This window comes from Molossus molossus, unplaced genomic scaffold (assembly GCF_014108415.1).
Source record: "Molossus molossus isolate mMolMol1 unplaced genomic scaffold, mMolMol1.p scaffold_m16_p_18, whole genome shotgun sequence".
Classification (NCBI taxonomy): Eukaryota; Metazoa; Chordata; class Mammalia; order Chiroptera; family Molossidae; genus Molossus; species Molossus molossus.
In genome coordinates, this window is record NW_023425353.1 from 63,331,440 (window position 1) to 63,350,698 (window position 19,259).

At 52.5% G+C, this 19,259-nt stretch overlaps 2 protein-coding genes across 4 annotated transcripts; one reads left to right on the top strand and one right to left on the bottom strand.

Moving 5' to 3' along the window:
- Positions 1-58: 58 nt before the first annotated feature.
- On the top strand, positions 59-1,661 carry TREX1 (three prime repair exonuclease 1). The gene is made up of 3 exons (XM_036266497.1): positions 59-119; positions 269-313; positions 619-1,661. The coding sequence occupies exon 3, from the start codon at positions 639-641 to the stop codon at positions 1,572-1,574; it is 936 nt and encodes a 311-aa protein (XP_036122390.1). The 5' UTR covers positions 59-119; positions 269-313; positions 619-638; the 3' UTR covers positions 1,575-1,661.
- A 395-nt stretch (positions 1,662-2,056) lies between these two features.
- SHISA5 (shisa family member 5) lies at positions 2,057-18,776 on the bottom strand. 3 transcript variants are annotated; one of them, XM_036267186.1, is made up of 6 exons: positions 18,635-18,776; positions 15,785-15,938; positions 10,548-10,622; positions 3,628-3,743; positions 3,287-3,499; positions 2,057-3,201 (listed from the first exon to the last, which is right to left on the bottom strand). In XM_036267186.1, the coding sequence occupies exons 1-6, from the start codon at positions 18,696-18,698 to the stop codon at positions 3,134-3,136; spliced, it is 690 nt and encodes a 229-aa protein (XP_036123079.1). In that variant the 5' UTR covers positions 18,699-18,776; the 3' UTR covers positions 2,057-3,133. The 3 variants fall into 3 exon arrangements, with proteins under 3 accessions (XP_036123079.1, XP_036123080.1, XP_036123081.1); XM_036267187.1 differs by lacking the exon at positions 10,548-10,622; XM_036267188.1 differs by lacking the exons at positions 10,548-10,622; positions 15,785-15,938; positions 18,635-18,776 and adding an exon at positions 5,067-5,183.
- Positions 18,777-19,259: the final 483 nt, after the last annotated feature.

Genomic DNA, 19,259 nt, shown 5'->3' on the forward strand with positions numbered 1-19,259 from the left:
TGAGTCCTGCAGCTGGTCTTTCTCAATAGCCTGAGCACCACTGCCCTTGTCCTCCTGGCTTGCTCTCTCACTGGGGGGCCCTGGTGCACTGTGCCAGCCAGCAGGCCGCAGCTCTAGAGGTGAGGCTTTTGGGAGTCACGAGGGGAGGGTCTGGGAAGGCACTGGGTGTTGCGAGAGGAACCAGGCAGGCTGACTAGCAGGGCGGGCCTAGCTCACACCAGCTGTAGGCGGGCGCAGGCTAAGTTTCACTTCTCGCCTCTGGGGCCAGCAGCGGGAATCAGCCGGCCAGTCATTGCTGCCTGCCTGCTACTTGGTAAGTGAAGACCCCCAAGGGGCTGGGCAGGGTGGGAAGGCCAAGGGTTCCACCCGCCAACCCCAGACTAAGTGGGCACTGTGGAAGGAGCCAAACCTCCCCCAGTTGTGTGTGCTGATCCCACAAAGGAAGCCACCCACCCTCTCTGGCTTCCTGCCCTGAAAATGGGTCCTAGAGATCACCGAAAGTGCCTACCTGTGCAGGGAGGGAGGGCCAGAGAGGTGCTCCTGCCCACGCTCCCCGCTCCCCAACCCTGCTCTCATCTCATCACGGGCGCTCACCCGCTCCCGTCGTGCTCCTCCCAGGCTCAGTGCAGGCACCCACCATGCACCCGCAGGCCCTGCCCCCAGGGCCCATGCAGACCCTTATCTTCTTGGACCTGGAGGCCACTGGACTGCCCTTCTCCCAGCCCAAGATCACAGAGCTGTGCCTGCTGGCCATCCACAGATGCGCCCTGGAGAGCCTTCCCACACCTCAGGGGCGGTGTCGCGCAGTGCCCTTGCCGCCCCGTGTAGTGGACAAGCTCTCCCTGTGTGTGGCTCCGGGGAAGGCCTGCAGCCCCGCAGCCAGCGAGATCACTGGCCTGAGCACGGCTGTGCTGGCAGCGCACGGGCGCCAGTGCTTCGATGCCGACCTAGTCGGCCTGCTCCGGGCCTTCCTGCAGCGCCAGCCGCAGCCCTGGTGCCTCGTGGCCCACAACGGTGACCGCTACGACTTCCCCCTGCTCCAGGCAGAGATAGCTGTGCTGGGTCTTGACAGTGCTCTGGATAGTGGCTTCTGTGTGGATAGCATTGCTGCCCTGAAGGCCCTGGAGCAAGATGGCAGACCCCCAGAGCAAGGTCCATGGAAGAGCTACAGCCTGGGCAGCATCTACACACGCCTGTACGGGCAGGCCCCACCGGACTCGCACACGGCTGAGGGGGACGTCCTCGCCCTGCTCAGCATCTGCCAGTGGCGGCCGAGGGCCCTGCTGCAGTGGGTGGATGCTCACGCCAGACCCTTCAGCACCGTCAAGCCGATGTACAGGGTCACAGCCTCTACTAGAACCAGCTCAAGCTCATCTGCCACCACACTCCTGGCCAGCACCAGGGACACCAGCCCCAACCTTGGGAGGAGCAGGAAACCCAAGTTCCTTCCTCCAATGAAGGACCCTGGATCTTCACCCAGGGAGGGACTTCTGGCCCCACTGAGTCTGCTGGCCTTGCTGACCGTGGCAATAGCCACACTGTATGGGTTGTCCCTGGCCACACCTGGGCAATAGGCCGAGAAGGAAGTCTGCCTAATAAAGACCCTCACAGCACTGAGTACTCTGGCCTCTCCCTTCCCGCACTCAGGCACCTGGGGAAGGGGCAGAGGGCAGTACAGTCTGTCCCTTTGTCCCTCACCCTCCCTAGCAGGACGCTCGGAGGTCTGAGCCCACTACAAGTAAGGAAAATATGAAAATCCAGGTTTTGGATGGAATGATGCCTGGCCTGTTGCCCAGTGCCTGTCGCCGTGGCTCTGAAGAGAGGGGACAGCGCCACGGCTGGGGTAGCTCGGTTGGTTGGGCATCGTCCCGTGCACCGAAAGGTGCCAGTTCAGTTCCTGGTCAGGATACATGCCCAGGTTGTGGTTTGATCCCCGCAGGAGGCGTGCGGAGGCCGATCAGTGCTTCTCTTACATCGATGTCTCCCCTCTCCCTCCCTCCCTTCCTTCCTCTCTCAAAATCTTTTTTTTTTTTTTTTAAAGAAAGGGGACAGCAGCTCCAAATGTCTGTATTTATTATAAACAAAGGTGCAGACCCCAAACTCAGACTTATCAACAGGTACAAAGCTGAGACAGATCAGGTGAGACGGTAACAGAGGGCCGGGGCACACCGAGGTATTCGTGTCTGGGCCGCAGCCACCCGGGGCACCCTTCCACCTTTGGTCCAGAGGCCGGTTGGCCCAAGTGTCCCTGCGCCAGGACAAACTGGACTAGGTACAGGAGCTGGATACTCTGTGAGGCTGGTGTGAGGGAAGCAGGACCTGTCAGGTCAGATGGTCCCTCTGTGAGCCACCCCCTCCAGGACCCAGGGGTTTCAGCCTCAGAGCAACTACCACACACATTTTAAAACAGAAAACAGCAAAAAAGTTTGGCTAAAGTAAAACAAAAACACTGCAGGGAGGACACCTGAGTGTATCTGGACAGAGGCCACCCTGCCCTCCTGTGTCGGGCCAGGGGCAGCCGGGGCAGCCAGGACCATGGGTGGACGTGGCCCTCCAGGTGGTCCCAGAGAGGCTGCGGAAACAGTCTAGACAGACAGCTGTCAAGCAGGGGTGGGGGGCGCTGACAGGCGGTTTGTTAGAAGGCTGCCCACCTTCCACCTGGCATGACACAGGCTCTGGGAAACTGGGGGATCAAAACCCAGCTTAGCCAGGTCCCAAGCCTCACCCACTTCCTGTATCACAGCTCTGGGTCTTTGAGGGGAAGCACACCCTGGGGACAGGCCACAGCCTCAAGCAGCAGCCATTCTGCTGAAACCAGAGCATGGGTGCATTTTGCCCACAAAAAGCTGTGCTACCCTAGAGTAACAAACCCCACCTGGTCTCCCTGGGAGTGGTCTGGCAGTGAACTCCCACCCTATTCTTTGAATTTTGCTTGAAATTTCAAGGAAGCATAATTTGAAATGAGGAAGAGAACAAAGTATGGTCCCAGCAACTCTGGTGAGGATTGTTCCCCACCTGTCAACATCACAAGTATACAAACAAGACACACACACCCTGCACAGGAGAAAAGGCTATGCCTACATAGATACACAGACATGACGTATCAAGTGGCAACCAGAGATGCGGGGTGTGCTCAGTGGGCGGCCTTCGGGGGGTCCATGTAGGCCGGGTTGTAAGGAGGTTGGGGTACGGCTGCACCTCCTGAAAATAGAAAGGACAGTGGTTGGCTGTGGGCACCGTGAGAGCTTTGAAGTCAGGCAGGGTCTAAGTTGGCAGCAGTACTCACCAGCCAATGTCTCATGGTAGGCAGGTGGGCCCATGGGTGGGGCCGGGTAGGGTGGTGGGTACTGCGTCGGGTAGGATGCTGCCACCATCCCTGGCTGGGGGGGGATGGGTTGGTAGCCCTGGTACGACGGTCCAGGGTAGCTGGGTGGCACACTTGGAGGCTGAGGGTAAGGAGCGTGCACCACGGTGGTGGCCGTGGTGGTGGTCACAACCGCTGTAAAGAGACTCCCAATCAGGACCCTCAGGCTTGCCGCCCCTCCCTCCAGCTTAGCCAAATCAGGGCCCTGGGCAGCTCCCTGGTCACTGTGGGGTCTGCACAGTGTGTGGGGTGGGCATGCTTACGGCGAGGTTGGCAACACATCTTGTACAAACAGCAGCAGGAACAGGTGAAGCAGACGATAATGGTGACAACGAAGAGCACAAAGATGGTCAGGCCAATGGCTATAGTTGCCCCGAACCTGTCAAAGAGCCGGTCATGACCCAGGGCCTCTTGCCCCTAGCCAGGACCAGCAGTCCACAAGCCAGCCATCCCCAGGGGCACCACACTTGAAGGAGGACACTCTGGCTACACAGACAGAGCAACTTCCTGGGTGTTGGCTAGAACCTGTTTCAACCTGTTTCCTCATGGGTAAAATGGGGTTGTGAGTCTAATAAAGCACCTCACCTAGGGCCTGTCCCCCTTGTCCCATCCTCAAGAGCATGGGAGGGACCTTCAGAGCCTCCCCACCATGCGCACATCTTGTCCACCCGGCCACCAAGCAGCAAATGGTCGTGGAGCATGTGCCACAAGCAAGGCACTGTGGTCTGCCAAAAGCTCAGTGTTGGGCGAGACAGACCAACTCATGGCTTCTGGGAACCCACAGGCAGCACTGTAGGAGGCAGATGTTGGAGGTGATTTGACTCAGGAAGCACAGGGACGAAGACCGGGAGACGTTCCAGGAGAGCAGAGGCCAATGTGTCCAGAGGAATGCAGTGACCCCAGCCTCTGCACTGGCCAGCTCCCAGTCCGGGACAGGGCCATGCCCAGCATGACCTGAGCCCGCTGGGTACCAGCACCATGCCGGGTGTTCACATGCACCGCTGGGCTTCACCGGTGGAAAAACTAAGAGCCAGACAAATGACATGGAGGGGCTGGAGGTGGCCTGCCTTCTGGAAGAGGAGACCTCTCTGCCCGACCCAGGCCTCTTAGCCGGGATCACAACAGTGGAGAGACTGCTCTTTGAGAAGAAGGCAAACTCGACTCTAATCAATGGTAGCTGCTTGGAAAGTGCTCCAAGCACAGCCGAACCCGGGAGGAGCCTGGTACGCTATAGGGCACCTTCCTGCCAGAAGCTGGGGGTAGGGCTGTGTCCCCACCCTGCCCTGGTGAAGTGGCTTCCACAGCCAAGAAAGGCACCTTGGCAGTGGGGCCCTGCACCAGAGCCTAGGGACAGACGAAGGACAGACCCTTCGCTGCAGACTCAAAAACACGCCAACTGCATTTGCAAGACAGGATGTCCGAAGCGGCCTTCTTGTCCATCAGAGGAGCCCTCATCTGCCCCTCCCTCACCTACAAGCCCCTCCCTCACCTACAAGCCCCTCCCAACCTCCCAGACCCTCTGCTGACCCAGGGAAAGGGGAAACACACTCTCAGACAATCAGTGATACAAGAGTGCACATTTTGTCTCTTCCTCAGTCTGTCTCTCTCACCCGCGTGCACATGCGTGCACACACACACACACACACAAACACACATGCACACAAAAACACACACACAGTATGGTGCCCAAGCCCAAGCTCACCCCATGTTAGCCTCCACCTTCTCTCAGGGTTCTCCTAACCCCGACTACCCTGACTGCCCATCGTGGGCCAGTTTCAATCTCCTCCCCTTTCAGAGAAAAAGAAAGCAAATCTCCTCCGCCCTCCCCTCTCCTGACGTCAGTGGCAGGAAGAACAGACACAGGACACTCTTAAAGACACAGCACAGGTGTTGACTAGATGCACAGAAACAATGGACAGGGCTTGCTTACGGTAAAGATAAGCCTTTTAGTAAAGATGTATGCCTGTGGTGTGACTGCCCACCATAATCTGCCCAGTTAGAAGTTTATGACCAGATCACCCTGTGAGGTGATCCGATCTTTCCACAGAAACACTTATTTTTCATCCACAGATTTTTGGATATAACCTATGTCGAATACCTTTTATACCAGGTAGACTTATAGCTCAAAGGACCCAAACATAATACAGATATATTTAATTTTTTTTTTTTATCCTCACCCGAGGACATTTTTCCATTTTTTGTTCAGATAGAGTGGGAGGGAGAGAGAGAAGAGAGAGAGAGAGAAACATCGACGTGAAAGGGACACATCGAGTGGCTGCCACCCGCACAACCCATCCAGGGCTGAGGACAAACGGCAACCAAGGTACATGCCCTTAGCGGGAACCGAACCCGGATCTCTCTGGACCACAGGCCGACGCTCTAACCCGCTGAGCCAAACTGGCCAGGGCCAGATATATTTAAAATATGGGTGACGCCCGGCTGGTGTGGCTCAGTGGATGGAGCTTCATCCCATGGACTGAGAGGTCCCAGTTCAATTCCCAGTCAGGGCAGGTGCCCGGTTTGTGGGCTCGATCCCCAGTAGGGGGCGCGCAGGAGGCAGCCAATCCTTGTTTCCATCTCTCTCTCTTAAAAAATCAATTAAAAATATTTTTTTAAATAAAATAAAATATGAGTGACTGTGAGCTTCCCGGTTTTCCTGGACTTCATGGAATGCCAGGATCAAAGGATGAAATGGGCCCCAAAGGAGATAAGGGATCACCTGGATTTTATGGCAAATAGAATACAGCCTGGCCAATGTGGCCAGTGGACTGAGCGTTGTCCCAAGAACTGAGCGCTCCCGGTTTGATTCCCGGTCAGGGCACATGCCTGAGTTGCGGGCTCAATCCCCACTGGGGGTTGTGCAGGAGGCAGCTGATCAATTGATCGATGTATCTCTTTCATATCAATGTTTCTTTCTTTCTTTCTTTTTTTTTATCCTCACCCGAGGACATTTTTTCCTTTTTTTGTTCAGACAGAGTGGGAGAGAGAGCGAGGAAGAGAGAGAGAGAGAGACATCAATGTGAAAGGCACACAGTGAGTAGTCGCCACCCGCACGACCCAACCAGGGCCAGGGACAAATTGTATCCGAGGTACGTGCCCTTAGAGGGAACCGAACCCAGGTCTCTCTGGACCGCAGGCCAACGCTCTAACCGCTGAGCCAAACCAGCCAGGGTTCTTTCTCTTTTTTAAAAAAAATTTTTTCGTTATTGATTCTTTGAGAGAGAAGAAGGAAGAGGGAGAGAAAGAACATCAACTGGCCACCTCCTGTAAGCCCCCCCACTGGGGATCAGGCCCACAACATGGGCATGTGTCCTGACCGGGAATCGAACTGGCAACCTCTTGGTGCATGGGTTGATGCTCAACCACTGAGCCACACTGGCCAGGCTCACATCAGTGTTTTTATCTCTCTCTCCGTTCCTCTCTCTAAAAAAATCAATAAAAACATTTTTTTTTAAATGAGAGAATACAAGGGGAATGCTAGTTTTCTTGGCCTCTCCAGACGTGCTGGGGAACCAGGAAGACATGGAAAGGATATATTAGTGGTAATCCTGGTTACAAGGTATTATTAACAAAAAAAGTTTCTGTAATTTATGAATGAACATTAGAAAACTGTACCAGTATTAGACTTCTTTACATATGATATTGGTGTAAAATTAATGAGCTAAAAGTTGTTTAACTGCCCTGGCCGGTTTGGCTCAGCGGTTAGAGCGTCAGCCCGAGGACCAGAGTCACGAGTTCGATTCTGGTTAAGGGCACGGACCTCGGTTGCAGTTCGTCCCGGCCCTGGTTGGGTCGTGTGGAGGCAGCCACTCAATGTGTCCCTTTCACATCCATGTTTCTCTCTCTCTCTCTCTCCCAACACCCCACCACCACCTCATTCTATCTGAACAAAAATGGAAAAAAAGTCCTCTGGTGAGGATAAAAAAATATATCAATGAAATAATAATAATAAAAGTTGCTTAACTGTAATTTTAAAATGATACTAAATTTATTTTGAGTCTATTGTGAATTCTTATGTGTTAGAAATAAACTCCCAGGATATTTTTAAAAAGACACAGCGAAGCCCAAGCACGGAGCCCAGGCACTGGGGCTGCTCCCAGCTGCTTGCGCAGCACAGGGCCAGGAGCAGGGAGGAGGCAGGTGCTCAGGCTGTCTTCCCAGTTCGGCCTCCCCAGCCTGGCCTGCCCCGGCTGGCCTACGGCGGCCCTCCACCCTGCTGTCTCGCGTAGTGTCACCCCAGGGTGAGAGACCCCACCTCAGTGTCCAGAACCACACTCCTGCTCGCCCCTGCTCAGCCTGTTCCAACTGCCCTCCTCGATGGGCACCTTCAGCTACCTTGTCCCACCAGCAGGTCACTGGGGTCCCCTCTGCCACCCTGCCAGGTCTGACCACGTCACTTCCTGCTCAAAAGCCTAATGTGGTTCCTGGGGTTCTTAGGGTCACTTAGAAATTCGCTTTATAATACGCTTGTTACATTGTGTGTGTGCGCACGTGTGCGTATCTTATATATTATAGTTGGCAATATATCTTATATATTATAGTTGGCAAAAATCTAGGACTTATCTCACTAGATAGTTAAACTTACAACAAGGCAAATTTTAAGCTTTAAAGTCTAAATTAAATAAAACGCCTGTGTGGTCTAGGATTCCCATCCTTCCTCCTCTGTACTCCAGCCACATCACCCTCCAACCTCTGTTCCACCATTAGAAAGCACCATGCGTGTCCCACACCTCAGGGCCTTTGCACATGCAGTTCCTCCTGCCTGGCCCGCCCATCCCTTCCTCTCACCCCCACATCATTAATTCCTGTTTAACCTTTAGCTCTCAGCTCAAAACATCACTTCCTCAGGTGCAGATAACAATGCAGATGAGGTCAGGCTCCTTGGTAAATGCTCGGATGGAATTAAGTCCCTGTCCACCTGTCTGAGAACACTCACTCCTTTGTGTGAGCATTTGAGTAACATGCATCTTGACTCCAGCCTGCGGATTCACGGAGGCACAGACTGCCTGCTTTGGGCCATCACTGTATCTCCACACAGTAGGGGCTCAGTAAGTCTCTGACGAATGAATACATTCACTCAGGGACCCCGCGGGCAGCACCTAAGACTGCCAGGCATGATGCTTGACGGAAGCGCAATATTTGAGGGTGATGACTGTGGCAGGGACCCATGGCCACAACAGGGCACAGTACTCATGGAACCCTGCTTCTGAGAGAAATGGAGCTTCCCCAGGCTAGGGCTACGTCCCAGATCAAGGAGACCAAAGGCCAAGTTCAGGAGGCAGAATTGGGCAGCCCCAGGAGGCCAAAGACTCCCCATATTTAGATCAGAAAGGGCTACCTCTGGAGCTGGGACACCAGCTCTCATCATGATGCTGATAGCATCTCATCAGGTGGCAGATGAGCATGACACAGAGCATGTGACAGCCTCAGGAAGGACGCTGTGAGGGCGGAGTCAGTACAGGCTCACAGCACCTGCACCACCCCCTGGACCTCCTTGCCTCTCCCCTGCACTCACAGGGGAGTCGGAGAAGAGGGTCAGCAAAGCCTGCCTGGGGCCTGTAGCCAGAGGTTCTACCATTCAGGTGCCTAAAAACACACCAGTCCTGCGAGACCATCCCATGAGTGGCAAGGAGCTAGAAAAGGACAATAAAATTAGGACCCAAAAGAACCGTGAAAGGGACCAAGGAAGCTCTGGAGAAGGAACAAGCCAAGAGTGAACACAACCAGACTGCTGGACAGAGCAGGATGGGACTCACCTCCAAAGCTGGTGGTGGGGGAGTGGGCCAACCCTGAGCCCAACATGGCCACACTATGGGAAGTAGTGCCCACTTCGAGGGAGAACACCACCCATACTGGCTGTGCCAGGCAGAGGTAGGCTCATCTGGATCCCTGTGCTCTGACCAGGTGCCTCATTCTTGGGGACCCCAAGGAATCGCCAGAGGGAGAGCCGAGGGTGAAAATCCAAGAATGAAGAGGAGGAGGGTGTTGGTGGTGGGGAGGCGGGCAGAGCTGAGGCAGGTCCCTGGCACCATGTGGTCTTTCCCCTGTGAGGGTTTGCTCGGAGCTCCCAGACACGGCTGGACAGCAGGGACTGCTCCCACCGAGGAGCCAACATTCTGGTGGACAAACAACAGTGCCCTTGGCCATGGGGGCAGCCCTCAGATGCCCGCCCAAGAGCATTCACAAAGTGTCATTGACAACTCTGTCCCTCTACCCTCCCAGCACCTGCTCCTTGAGCCCTAAACTTTTTTTTAAACGTGTTTTTATAGATTTTTTTTTTTAGAGAGAGAAGAAGGGAGATAGAGATAGAGACATCGATCACTGCAACCCAGGCATGTGCCCTGATCAGGAATTGAACTGGTGACCTCTTAGTGCATGGGATGATGCTCAACCACTGAGCCACACCAGCTGGGTGAACCCTAAACTTTCATAAGGCGGTGCTGTGGGGGCCACTGGGGTTCTACTTAGAAAGTTTAGGAGATTAGGCTGTTCCCTGGCCCCCTAACATAGTAGCCATGACCCACAAACCTTGGTTTCATTGGTTGTCTCAGCATCCTTACCTCTGTCACCCCATCTCCATGCACCTGCCACTACCATCACCCCATCACTGTCACCACTGCCACCACAATATACCCAGCACCAGCATATCCCCATCATATCTCCCTGCCACCATCACCCCATCGCCACCATCTCACCACAACTGCTTCCTATCACCATACACCGTCTGTCACCCCATCATATACGTGCACCCACTGCCCTATCACTGTCAGCCTCCACATCAACATGCACTACTGTCCCATCACCACGCATTCACTACCATCTACTATCACCCATCACCCATCTCTGTCTCCCTCTGCTCACCTACACCCAGCAGTCACCTGTGCCTGTCCCCTCACTTAGGTCAATATGAACCCCCACCCTTGGTCTTCCAAATGTCAACCCCCAACCACAGTCACTTCCATCCCCAGCACCCCAGCACAATGAGAGGCATACAACTTCCCAACATAAGGGTCCTGGTGGTCAGACATGGTGACAGCTCCTAGGTGACAGCTTTCATGGAGCCCCACCCTAATGACTCTTCTCATCCTGGTCCCCACAGCCCTCATCCTAGCCCACCTGAGCCCCTTTGTCACCTCTGCTGGAAGATGGAGGAAGATGCACCCAGCCTGCTGGTTTTATTTACCCTGGCATGGGGTCATTGTCCAGGTCAGAGGTCAGCTTGTCCAGTTCCTCCATATTCTCCCTGACACTGGCAAAGCTGCAAAGAGAAACCTCATGATTAACACAACAAGCCCCATCCATCAGCACGCCAAGAACAAACATACCACATTAGCACACACAGAACTTGCACAAGATCCAACTCAATACTGGGCCAAGGCATCCCAAAGATGGATAGCACACACACTGCTAGGGTCTCAGGCTACAATGCCACACATTCTTTTATTTATTTATTTATTTATTTTAATCCTCACCCGAGGACATTTTTTCCATTTTTTGTTCAGATAGAGTGGGAGGGAGAGAGAGGTAGAGAGACAGAGAGAAACATCGATGTGAAGGGACACATCGAGTGGCTGCACCCGCACGACCAACCAGGGCCGGGGACAAACTGCATCCTTAGCAGGAACCGAACCCGGGTCTCTCTGTACCACAGGCCGACGCTCCAACCGCTGAGCCAAACCAGCCAGGGCTGCCGCACATTCTTCTCAAGTGCACACGGTACGTTCTCCAGGACAGACCACATGTGAGGCCACAAAACATGTCTCAACAGATTTGAAAAGACAGCTGTCATGCCCAGTGGGTGTGGCTCGGCTCAGTGGATTGAGCATTGTCCCATGGACTCAGAGGTCCCCGTTCGATTCCCCATCAAGGCAAATGCCCGGGTTGAGGGCTCAATCCCCAGTAGGGGACGTGCCCGAGGCAGCTGATAAATGTTTCTCTCTCATATCGATGTTTCTATCTCTCTCTTCCTCTTTCTCTAAAAAAAAAAATCAATAAAAACATATTTAAAAAAAAAACAGCTGTCGCCCTGGCTACTTTGGCTCAGCAGTTAGAGCGTCAACTAGTGGACCGAAGAGACCGGGTTCGGTTCCCGCTAAGGGCACGTACCTCGGTTGCAGTTTGTCCCCAGACCCAGTTGGGGTTGTGTGGGTGGCAGACACTCGATGTGTCTCTCACACATCAATGTTTCTCTCTCTCTCTTCCTCCCTCTCTCCCACTAGCTCTATCTGAAGATAAACGCAAAAATGACCTTGGGTGAGGATTAAAAAAAAAAAGACAGCTGTCATATAAAGTATCTTCTCAGATCACAATAGGTAGAAATCAGTAACAGAAGGCGACAATGCCACAGTATTGAAAAAAGAAAAAAAAATGCTAAAAATAACTCATACCTTGGGAAACTAATTAATATGGTATAAAAAAATTAAAATTTAAAAAACCCTGTGGGTTAAATAATAAATCAGAAAGAAAATTAAGAAATATGTAAAACTGAATGATAATGAAGATAGTACAGGTCAAAATTTGTGAAACAGCTACAGTAGTTCTTCGAGGAAACATAACTTTGATAGTGACATGGTATTAAACTCAAGAAGATGGGGAAAATAGTGAAAACTCCCAAGTAAGAAAGAACTTAATAAAGAGAAGTGCAAAACTGAAAGAGAACAATGACCACAAAAAATAAGAGAAGATTAACAACACCAAAGCCAGTAAACCTCTGGCACATGAAAAGGAGAAATGATACAAAAGAAAAAAACGCAGAATTAAAAAAGGAGAACTAACTCTAGGTACAACAGAGATTTAAAAAATAATAACCTTATTTGGATTTTGACTCGAACAAACTACCGGTGAAAAGACATTTTTTTAAACAAGTGGAGTCCAATAAAACAGACTAGTATTGAAAGCTATTGATAAATTACTGTTAATTGTGCCAAATGTGTTATTGATATAGTGGTTACATTTCTTTTTAAAGGACTCATTTGTACCGATAAAAGTGAACATTTAAGGAGAAATACTTATGATGTCTAGAATTTGTTTCTAAATAATCCTGGAAATAAAAAAAAGTGGTGGGAGCCTGGCCGGTGTGGCTCAGTGGCTGAGCGTCGACCCTGCAGCAGGAGGTCTTGGGTTCCGATCCCAGTCAGGGCACATGCCCAGGTTGTGGGCCAAATCCCCAGTGGGGGACATGCAGGAGGCGGCCAATCGATGTTTTATCTCATCGATGTTTCTATCTCTCCCTCTCACTTCCTCTCTCTCTGAAATCAATAAAGAAAGAAACAAAAGTGGTGGGAGATAGGTGAACCGTGGTGTCAGAGTGCTGGTCACCATGGAAGTGGGCGACGGCTACACAGAGTTATTATATTATTCTCTCTGCTTTTGTCTTTATTTAAAATCTTCCAAAATTAAATGTAAAACAAAATAAAATTTAAAAGCATTAGAACTATGCTTTTATTATTATTATTATTATTGATTTTAGAGAGAGGAAAGGAGTGAGAGACATCAAACGGTTGCCACCCTGACCGGGGACTGAACCCACAACCTGGGTACGTGCCCTGACTGGAAGGCGACCACTCGATGTGTCTCTTACATCAATGTTTCTCTCTCTCCCTTCCTCTCTCTCTAAAATCAATAAAGAAAAAAAAAAAACATTAAAAAGAAAAAACAAAACCACAGCACATAATTAAGAGAAAATTTAAGAAAACCAAAATAGACACCTCTCCAAACAGGACATACAAATGGCCAAGAGACATATGAAGAAATGCTCAACATCACTAATCATCAGAGAGATACAAATTAAAACAACAATGAAGTATCACCTCACACCTGTCAGAATGGCCGCCATCAACAAATCATCAAACAAGTGCTGGTGAGGGTGTGGAGAAAAGGGGACTCTAGTACACTGCTGGTGGGAATGCAGACTGGTGCAGCCACAATGGAAAACACTATGGTGTTACCTCAAAAAATTAAAAACTGAACTGCCATTTGACCCAGTGATCCCACTTCTATATTCTTAGGAATATACCCTAAGAAACCTGAAACACCAATCAGAAAGAACATATGTACCCCTATGTTCATAGCAGTACTATTTACAATAGCTAAGATCTGGAAACAACCCAAGTGTCCATCAGTAGATGAGTGGATAAAAAAGCTGTGGTACATATACACAATGGAGTACTATGCAGCTGTAAGAAAGAAAGATCTCTTATCCTTTGAGATGGCATGGAAGGACCTGGAGAGTATTATGCTAAGTGAAACAAGCCAAGTAGAGAAAGACAAATATCACATGATCTCACTTATTTGTGGAATATAATGAACTAAACAAACTGCTGAACGAAATTAACCCAGAGACATGGAGGTGGGGTACAGGCTGACAAGCCTCGGGAGGAGGGGAGTTTGTGGGGGAAGAGATAAACCACACAACTTACATGCATGTATGCATGACCATTGACATAGACAACAAAGCTGGGGATGGGGCAGGGGGGATGGGAAGGAGGATGTCAATGGGGGGAAAAGGAGAAACATCTGTAACGAAAATAAATTAATTTTTTAAAAAAGGAAAAAGAAACCATTAGCCCACTTGGTGTGGCTCAGTGGTTGAGTGTTGGACCCATGCACCAAGAGGCCGTCAGTTCGAGGGCCGGTCAGGGCACATGCCCAGATTGAGGGCTAGATCCCCAGTAGGGGGCGTGCAGGAGGTAGCCAATCAATGTAGCTCTCTCACATTGATGTTTCTATCTCTCTCCCTTCCTCGCTCTCTAAAAAATTAATAAAAACATTTTTAAAATAAAGAAATACAGCCCTGGCCGGTTTGGCTCAGCGGTTAGAGCGTCGGCCTGCGGTCCGGAGAGACCCGGGTTCGGTTCCCGCTAAGGGCGTGTACCTCGGTTGCAGCTTGTCCCCCGCCCTGGTTGGTTGTGAGGGTGGCGACCACTCGATGTGTCCCTTTCACATCGATGTTTCTCTCTCTCTCTGTTCCTCTCTCTCCCTCCCACTCTACCTGAACAAAGAATGGAAAAATGTCCTCGAGTGAGGATGATACAAAAATAAAAAATAAAAAATAAAGAAATACAAATAAAAATGACCAGAATTAATTAAAAAACTAAAAAGATCTTGTAAAGTATAAGAATACCAAAAGTTTAGAAGTAAAGGGTGCAATATGATCCAACAGGAATGTTCGGGGGTATCTGGCAAGTAGGCAGCCTGGTGCTGCCACTCCCAAGAGCACTCTGGAAGTCCTTAGTCAGTAACTGTGCATCTCTCTGACCTGGCAATTGCTTCCACATGGACTTCCGGGCAATGCTCGCATGGTTCTGCAGAAGGCAGGAGGAAGGCCTATGAGGATGCTCACTGCAGGTACGTGTGATAGTGGGTTTTAGACTCATACCATAGAGCAGGACACAGCAATGGTGGGCACCAGCCAGATGTACACACAACATGCAGGGGTTATACAAACGCTGTACTGAGTGCAAAAAGGAAGGAGGTTCATTGTACCCACAAAAATAATATAGACTTTGCAAGAACAGAAACAATAAAAAAGATATAGCGGACTAGTTGTCTAGTGGGTGACGGGAATGGAATAGTCATGGGAGATGAAATAAATATAGCCAGCCGGTATGGCTCAGTGCACCAAGAGGTACCAGTTCGATTCCCAGTCAGGACACATGCCCAGGTTGTGGGCCAAATCCCCAGTGGGGGGCATGCAGGAGGCAGCCAATCAATGTTCTCTCTCATTGATGTTTCTATCTCTCTCTCCCTCTCCCTTTCCCTCTCTCTAAAATCAATAAAGAAAAACAATTTAAAATAAAATAATAGATGGCAAGGGGCTGGTCTTGACAATAATGATCATCTGCCATGAGCTGAGGATGACCACCTCAACCTTCTATACTTGTGGCCAAACACAAAGACTGTGGCGAAGGGAGACCTACGCAGGGTCCTGGAACCTTGGTTCCAGTCCATGAAACAGTCTATACCCAAGGTGCAGTGTAAATCCATGGAAGTTGTCAGGAGGGCACAGGCATGGCACACTGTAGGAGCACATGCCCATGCACTGTGCCCTCCAGGACCTACAAGATGGTACCTGCACAAATCACATAGGACCCCTCCATGTGTGAGCACCTACTGCAGGATACACTCACGCCAAGGTGCCCACCCTGAGGACATGTTGGTATAAGTACACACTCAAGGGTGAGCCATAGGACCAGCTGAGAAACCTGCTCAGCCCCAGGCTAGAACCCTCCAGGGTAGGGGAGAGAGGGCAAGAGACTGACTAAACAAGGTCTGGGGAGTCCAGCCCCGAGCAGAGACTCCCCAACCCTAGCCCAGTGCTCTGCCACCATCTTGAAAGGGCTAAGAGGCCAGAGAGGCAGGGATGTTTCTCTTCCATGCACAGTCCTATGGGGCACCCACCGGGACCACTGGTGCACCCACCTGTCCAGAGTATCAGCACAGTCTTCCTTGTTCCATATAACTTTCTCCAGTATGTCAGGGCAGCAGTACTGGTTGTAACAGGTGCCACAGCAGAAAACAGGACAGGACTTGGGGAAGCGGTCTCCACTGGAAGCCATACACACCTCACCATGGGCTGGAGCAGAGAAACCCTTGTTCCACCTGTGGCCATGAGGCTAAGCCTCATGCTAGGCCTCAGGCATGTCCCAGCCAACACACACCTTCCCCAGCACAGTCACAGGCACAAGCATGCTGGGCCACCTCTGGCCACTACCCCAACCAGCCTTGCCTTCCCCTGGGCCCCAGCAGTCGTGCCTACCTGGGCTCCCTCTTTCCCCACTGGTCACTTACCTCCTGATGGGGGAGTGAACTTTGTAAGTCTGAGCCTGAACGGGCTAGCCCCTGCTCTCAGACCATTCCTGTTTCACAATGCCTCAGGATCAAGTCCACAGTCCCCAACGCAGGGGCCAGACTGCAAAGGGCCTTGAAGGTCAACCCAATTTTCCAGCCCTGTCCACACTCTGCCCATATTCTTGCCTGTTTCCCATCCCTCGCCTTCACATCTACTGATCCGTTAAGGCCCGACTCCAGGCTACCTCCCCCAGAAGCTGCCAAGCCCAGCAGTCACACAGCTGAATAGTAACCCCACCAGCCAGTTGCTGGGACCAGGCACTGAACCAGCCAATTTTTTTTTTTTTTAATCCTCACCCAAAGATATGTTTTTATTCATTTTTAGAGAGTGAGAAAGAGAGAGGGAAACATCGATCGGTTACCTCCTGTACATGCCCCAACTGGGGATCACACCTGCAACCTTGACCAGGAATCAAACCCACAACCTTTTGATGTATAGGACAATGATCCAACCAAATGAGCCCCCGGCCAGGTGGCTTGATCCTCATTCCCTCTCCCTGCCACTCAGCCACAGCAGCCTCAGCTCTGTTCGACTCTACAATTTCTGGGGCCCAGACCTGACGACACCCTCATGGCACGCTATCTCCTGACCAATTCACTATCAGCTACAGGCACACCCACAAAAGTGTCCATGCGACACTAAGCCCTGCGCTGGGCCTGCAGCAGGTGTCTAGGAAGTGTCCGTGCCCTCGGTGGCCTGGGCTCCAAGGCGGTGGTACCATTTCAAGCTCCAGAATAATCACAAGGCTCTCGACTACAGAGTTGGGATCTAAGGACGTCCCCACAGACTGAAATAAGGACAGAGCCTCAGGACACAAGGCCATGATCAGGGCACTTGGCTGACAAGTGTGAAAAATGACCCAGGGCTTTAAGGGCTTTAAGTGACCACAAGGTTAGTAAACTCCCAGGAAGATGCCATAGCCATTTCCCCACACATCCTTAAGCTACCTTAGCTGAGAGCGAGTGCCCACCAGCAGGACAGAACCGTCCAGGATTCTGCCTGGACAGGCCCCAAATGGAACCAGCTAGTCCAGCAAGGCCCAAATGACTATGGTAGACTGAGAATAGGTCTGATGATAAACCCTGAGGTGTGGCTATGTCACCTGGAAACTGCCCTGAACAGCCCTGAGACTCCAGAGACCCAGCCTGGTCAGTGTATCATGTAACCTGGGGCCACTGGCAGAGCAAGGCCCCCTGAGTGACCTTTAGAAGAGATAACCATGAATGGGGTGGGAACGGGGAAATACTTTGTCCTTAGCAGCTCTAGGCAGAGCCTTGCTCTGGGCAAAGCTGTGGGACAGAGGATGGGACCACCAACCCAGCCAGCTATCCACATGACAGCAGGTCTGCTCAGCATGGCCCAAACTACTCGGTAGTTCGGATGACCCTTGACAGACTTTAGAGACACAGCTAGAGAGCTTCTAAGCTGGGGCTGAAGACAAACACCTGTGACTCTGTTTGGGCCAAGAGCCCAAGACACAAGTGTCCTCTGACCCTCACACACTCTGGACAAGGCTCTCCAGACCTCACCGGGGACCAGAGGTCTGCCTGCTACCTTTCCCGCCCCAGGTCCTCCAGATTCCTCCCAGCCCCCAGAAAACAAAGCCCTTCCCCTCGAGGAAACCAACCACCCAGAGGGGTCTTTGGTTACCCTATGGCTGGGGTGTGGGGAGGTGTTGTTCCAATTCCTAACCCTAGAAGACCCCCAGCCTGGTCCCCCAGTCTGTGACTCCTCAGTCTACAATCAACCAATCAAGGTCCTGGCCCAGTAGTCTGTTGGTTCGAGTGTTGTCCCAATACACCAAGGCTGAGGGTTCCATCCCCAGTCGGGCACATACAAGAATTCATCAGTGACTGCATAAATAAGTGGAACAACAAATTGGTGTTTCTCTCTCTCCCCATTCCTTTCTCTCTCTAAAATAAATTTTTTTTAAAAAAAATTGTACAATCAACCAATTAACACATACAGTTAGTTGTCTCCTCCAGTCCCAGAGGCTGGCTCAGCTATCCAGGAGCCCAGGGCCTTGGAGGCAACGGCGGGAGACCCTAGCCAGTAAACAGAGGCAAAGAGAGGCCTCTGATGGGCCAGGCCTGCAGGAAGCCACCACCCAGGGCTAAGGCCAGGCAGGGAATCCGACCCCAGCCTCGGGTGACCCAATCCCCTGGAATATCAGAGGGACAATAGACACCCCCCCCCCCCCATTCCGGGACAGAACAATGGTGGCAGCAACCTGAGGTCTGGGCCAGGTCAGCTCAGGCAGGGAAGCTACTGGGGTAGAGGGGAGTCAGTCTGAGGTTTGCTCACCGCCCCGGGTTATGAGGGGTCGGGCTGGGGCACTGTAGGGACGGTGCTGCCTGGGCTCGGCCGGATGTGGCTGCCTTGTCCCTGCGGGGACAAACTCCCCACCCCCCGAGGCTCACCACCCGGAGGCGGCAGCAGCAGCAGCAGTAACAGGATCCGCGGCGCGGGCGCCGGCGCAGCCATGGCTGGGCGGGCGGACAGACGGACGGACACACAGCCGCACGGAGGGAAGCACCAGGGTGGCGGCGGCCGCACCCGGGACAGGCGACCCGGGACTGGCTTCTCCGCCCCGCCCGCGGGTCCAGGAACCCCGCCCCAGGAAAAGGAAGGCGGAGGGCGCGGCGCGGGAAGCACGTCCTCCGCCCCGGGCGCCCGCGTCCACGCGACTTCTCGGGCCGGGGCAGTGCCCGCTGCTCCGGGGACGCGTTCCCGCCGCCCCAGCCCTCGGTGCGAAGAGGGGTGTCTGCGGGAATGGCACCACCGGCTCAGCCGCTGCCCCCACGCCCCCTCCCGCAGCCGAGGGCCAGGGGAGGTGGCGGCGACAGTGCCCGAGCAGACCTGCACACCGGGCGCGCAACAAGTGCCCGCTCCCTCCCCGAAGTCCAGTCCGGGGGCTCCGGGGGCTCCGGGGGCTCCGGGGACCCCAGCTCTGAGGACCCCAGCCCCTGGGGTGACACGCCTCTGTCTCTAGGTCATCCCACCCCCAGTCCAAGCAGGCTCAGCCCTGGCTGGGGCCAGCCTGGC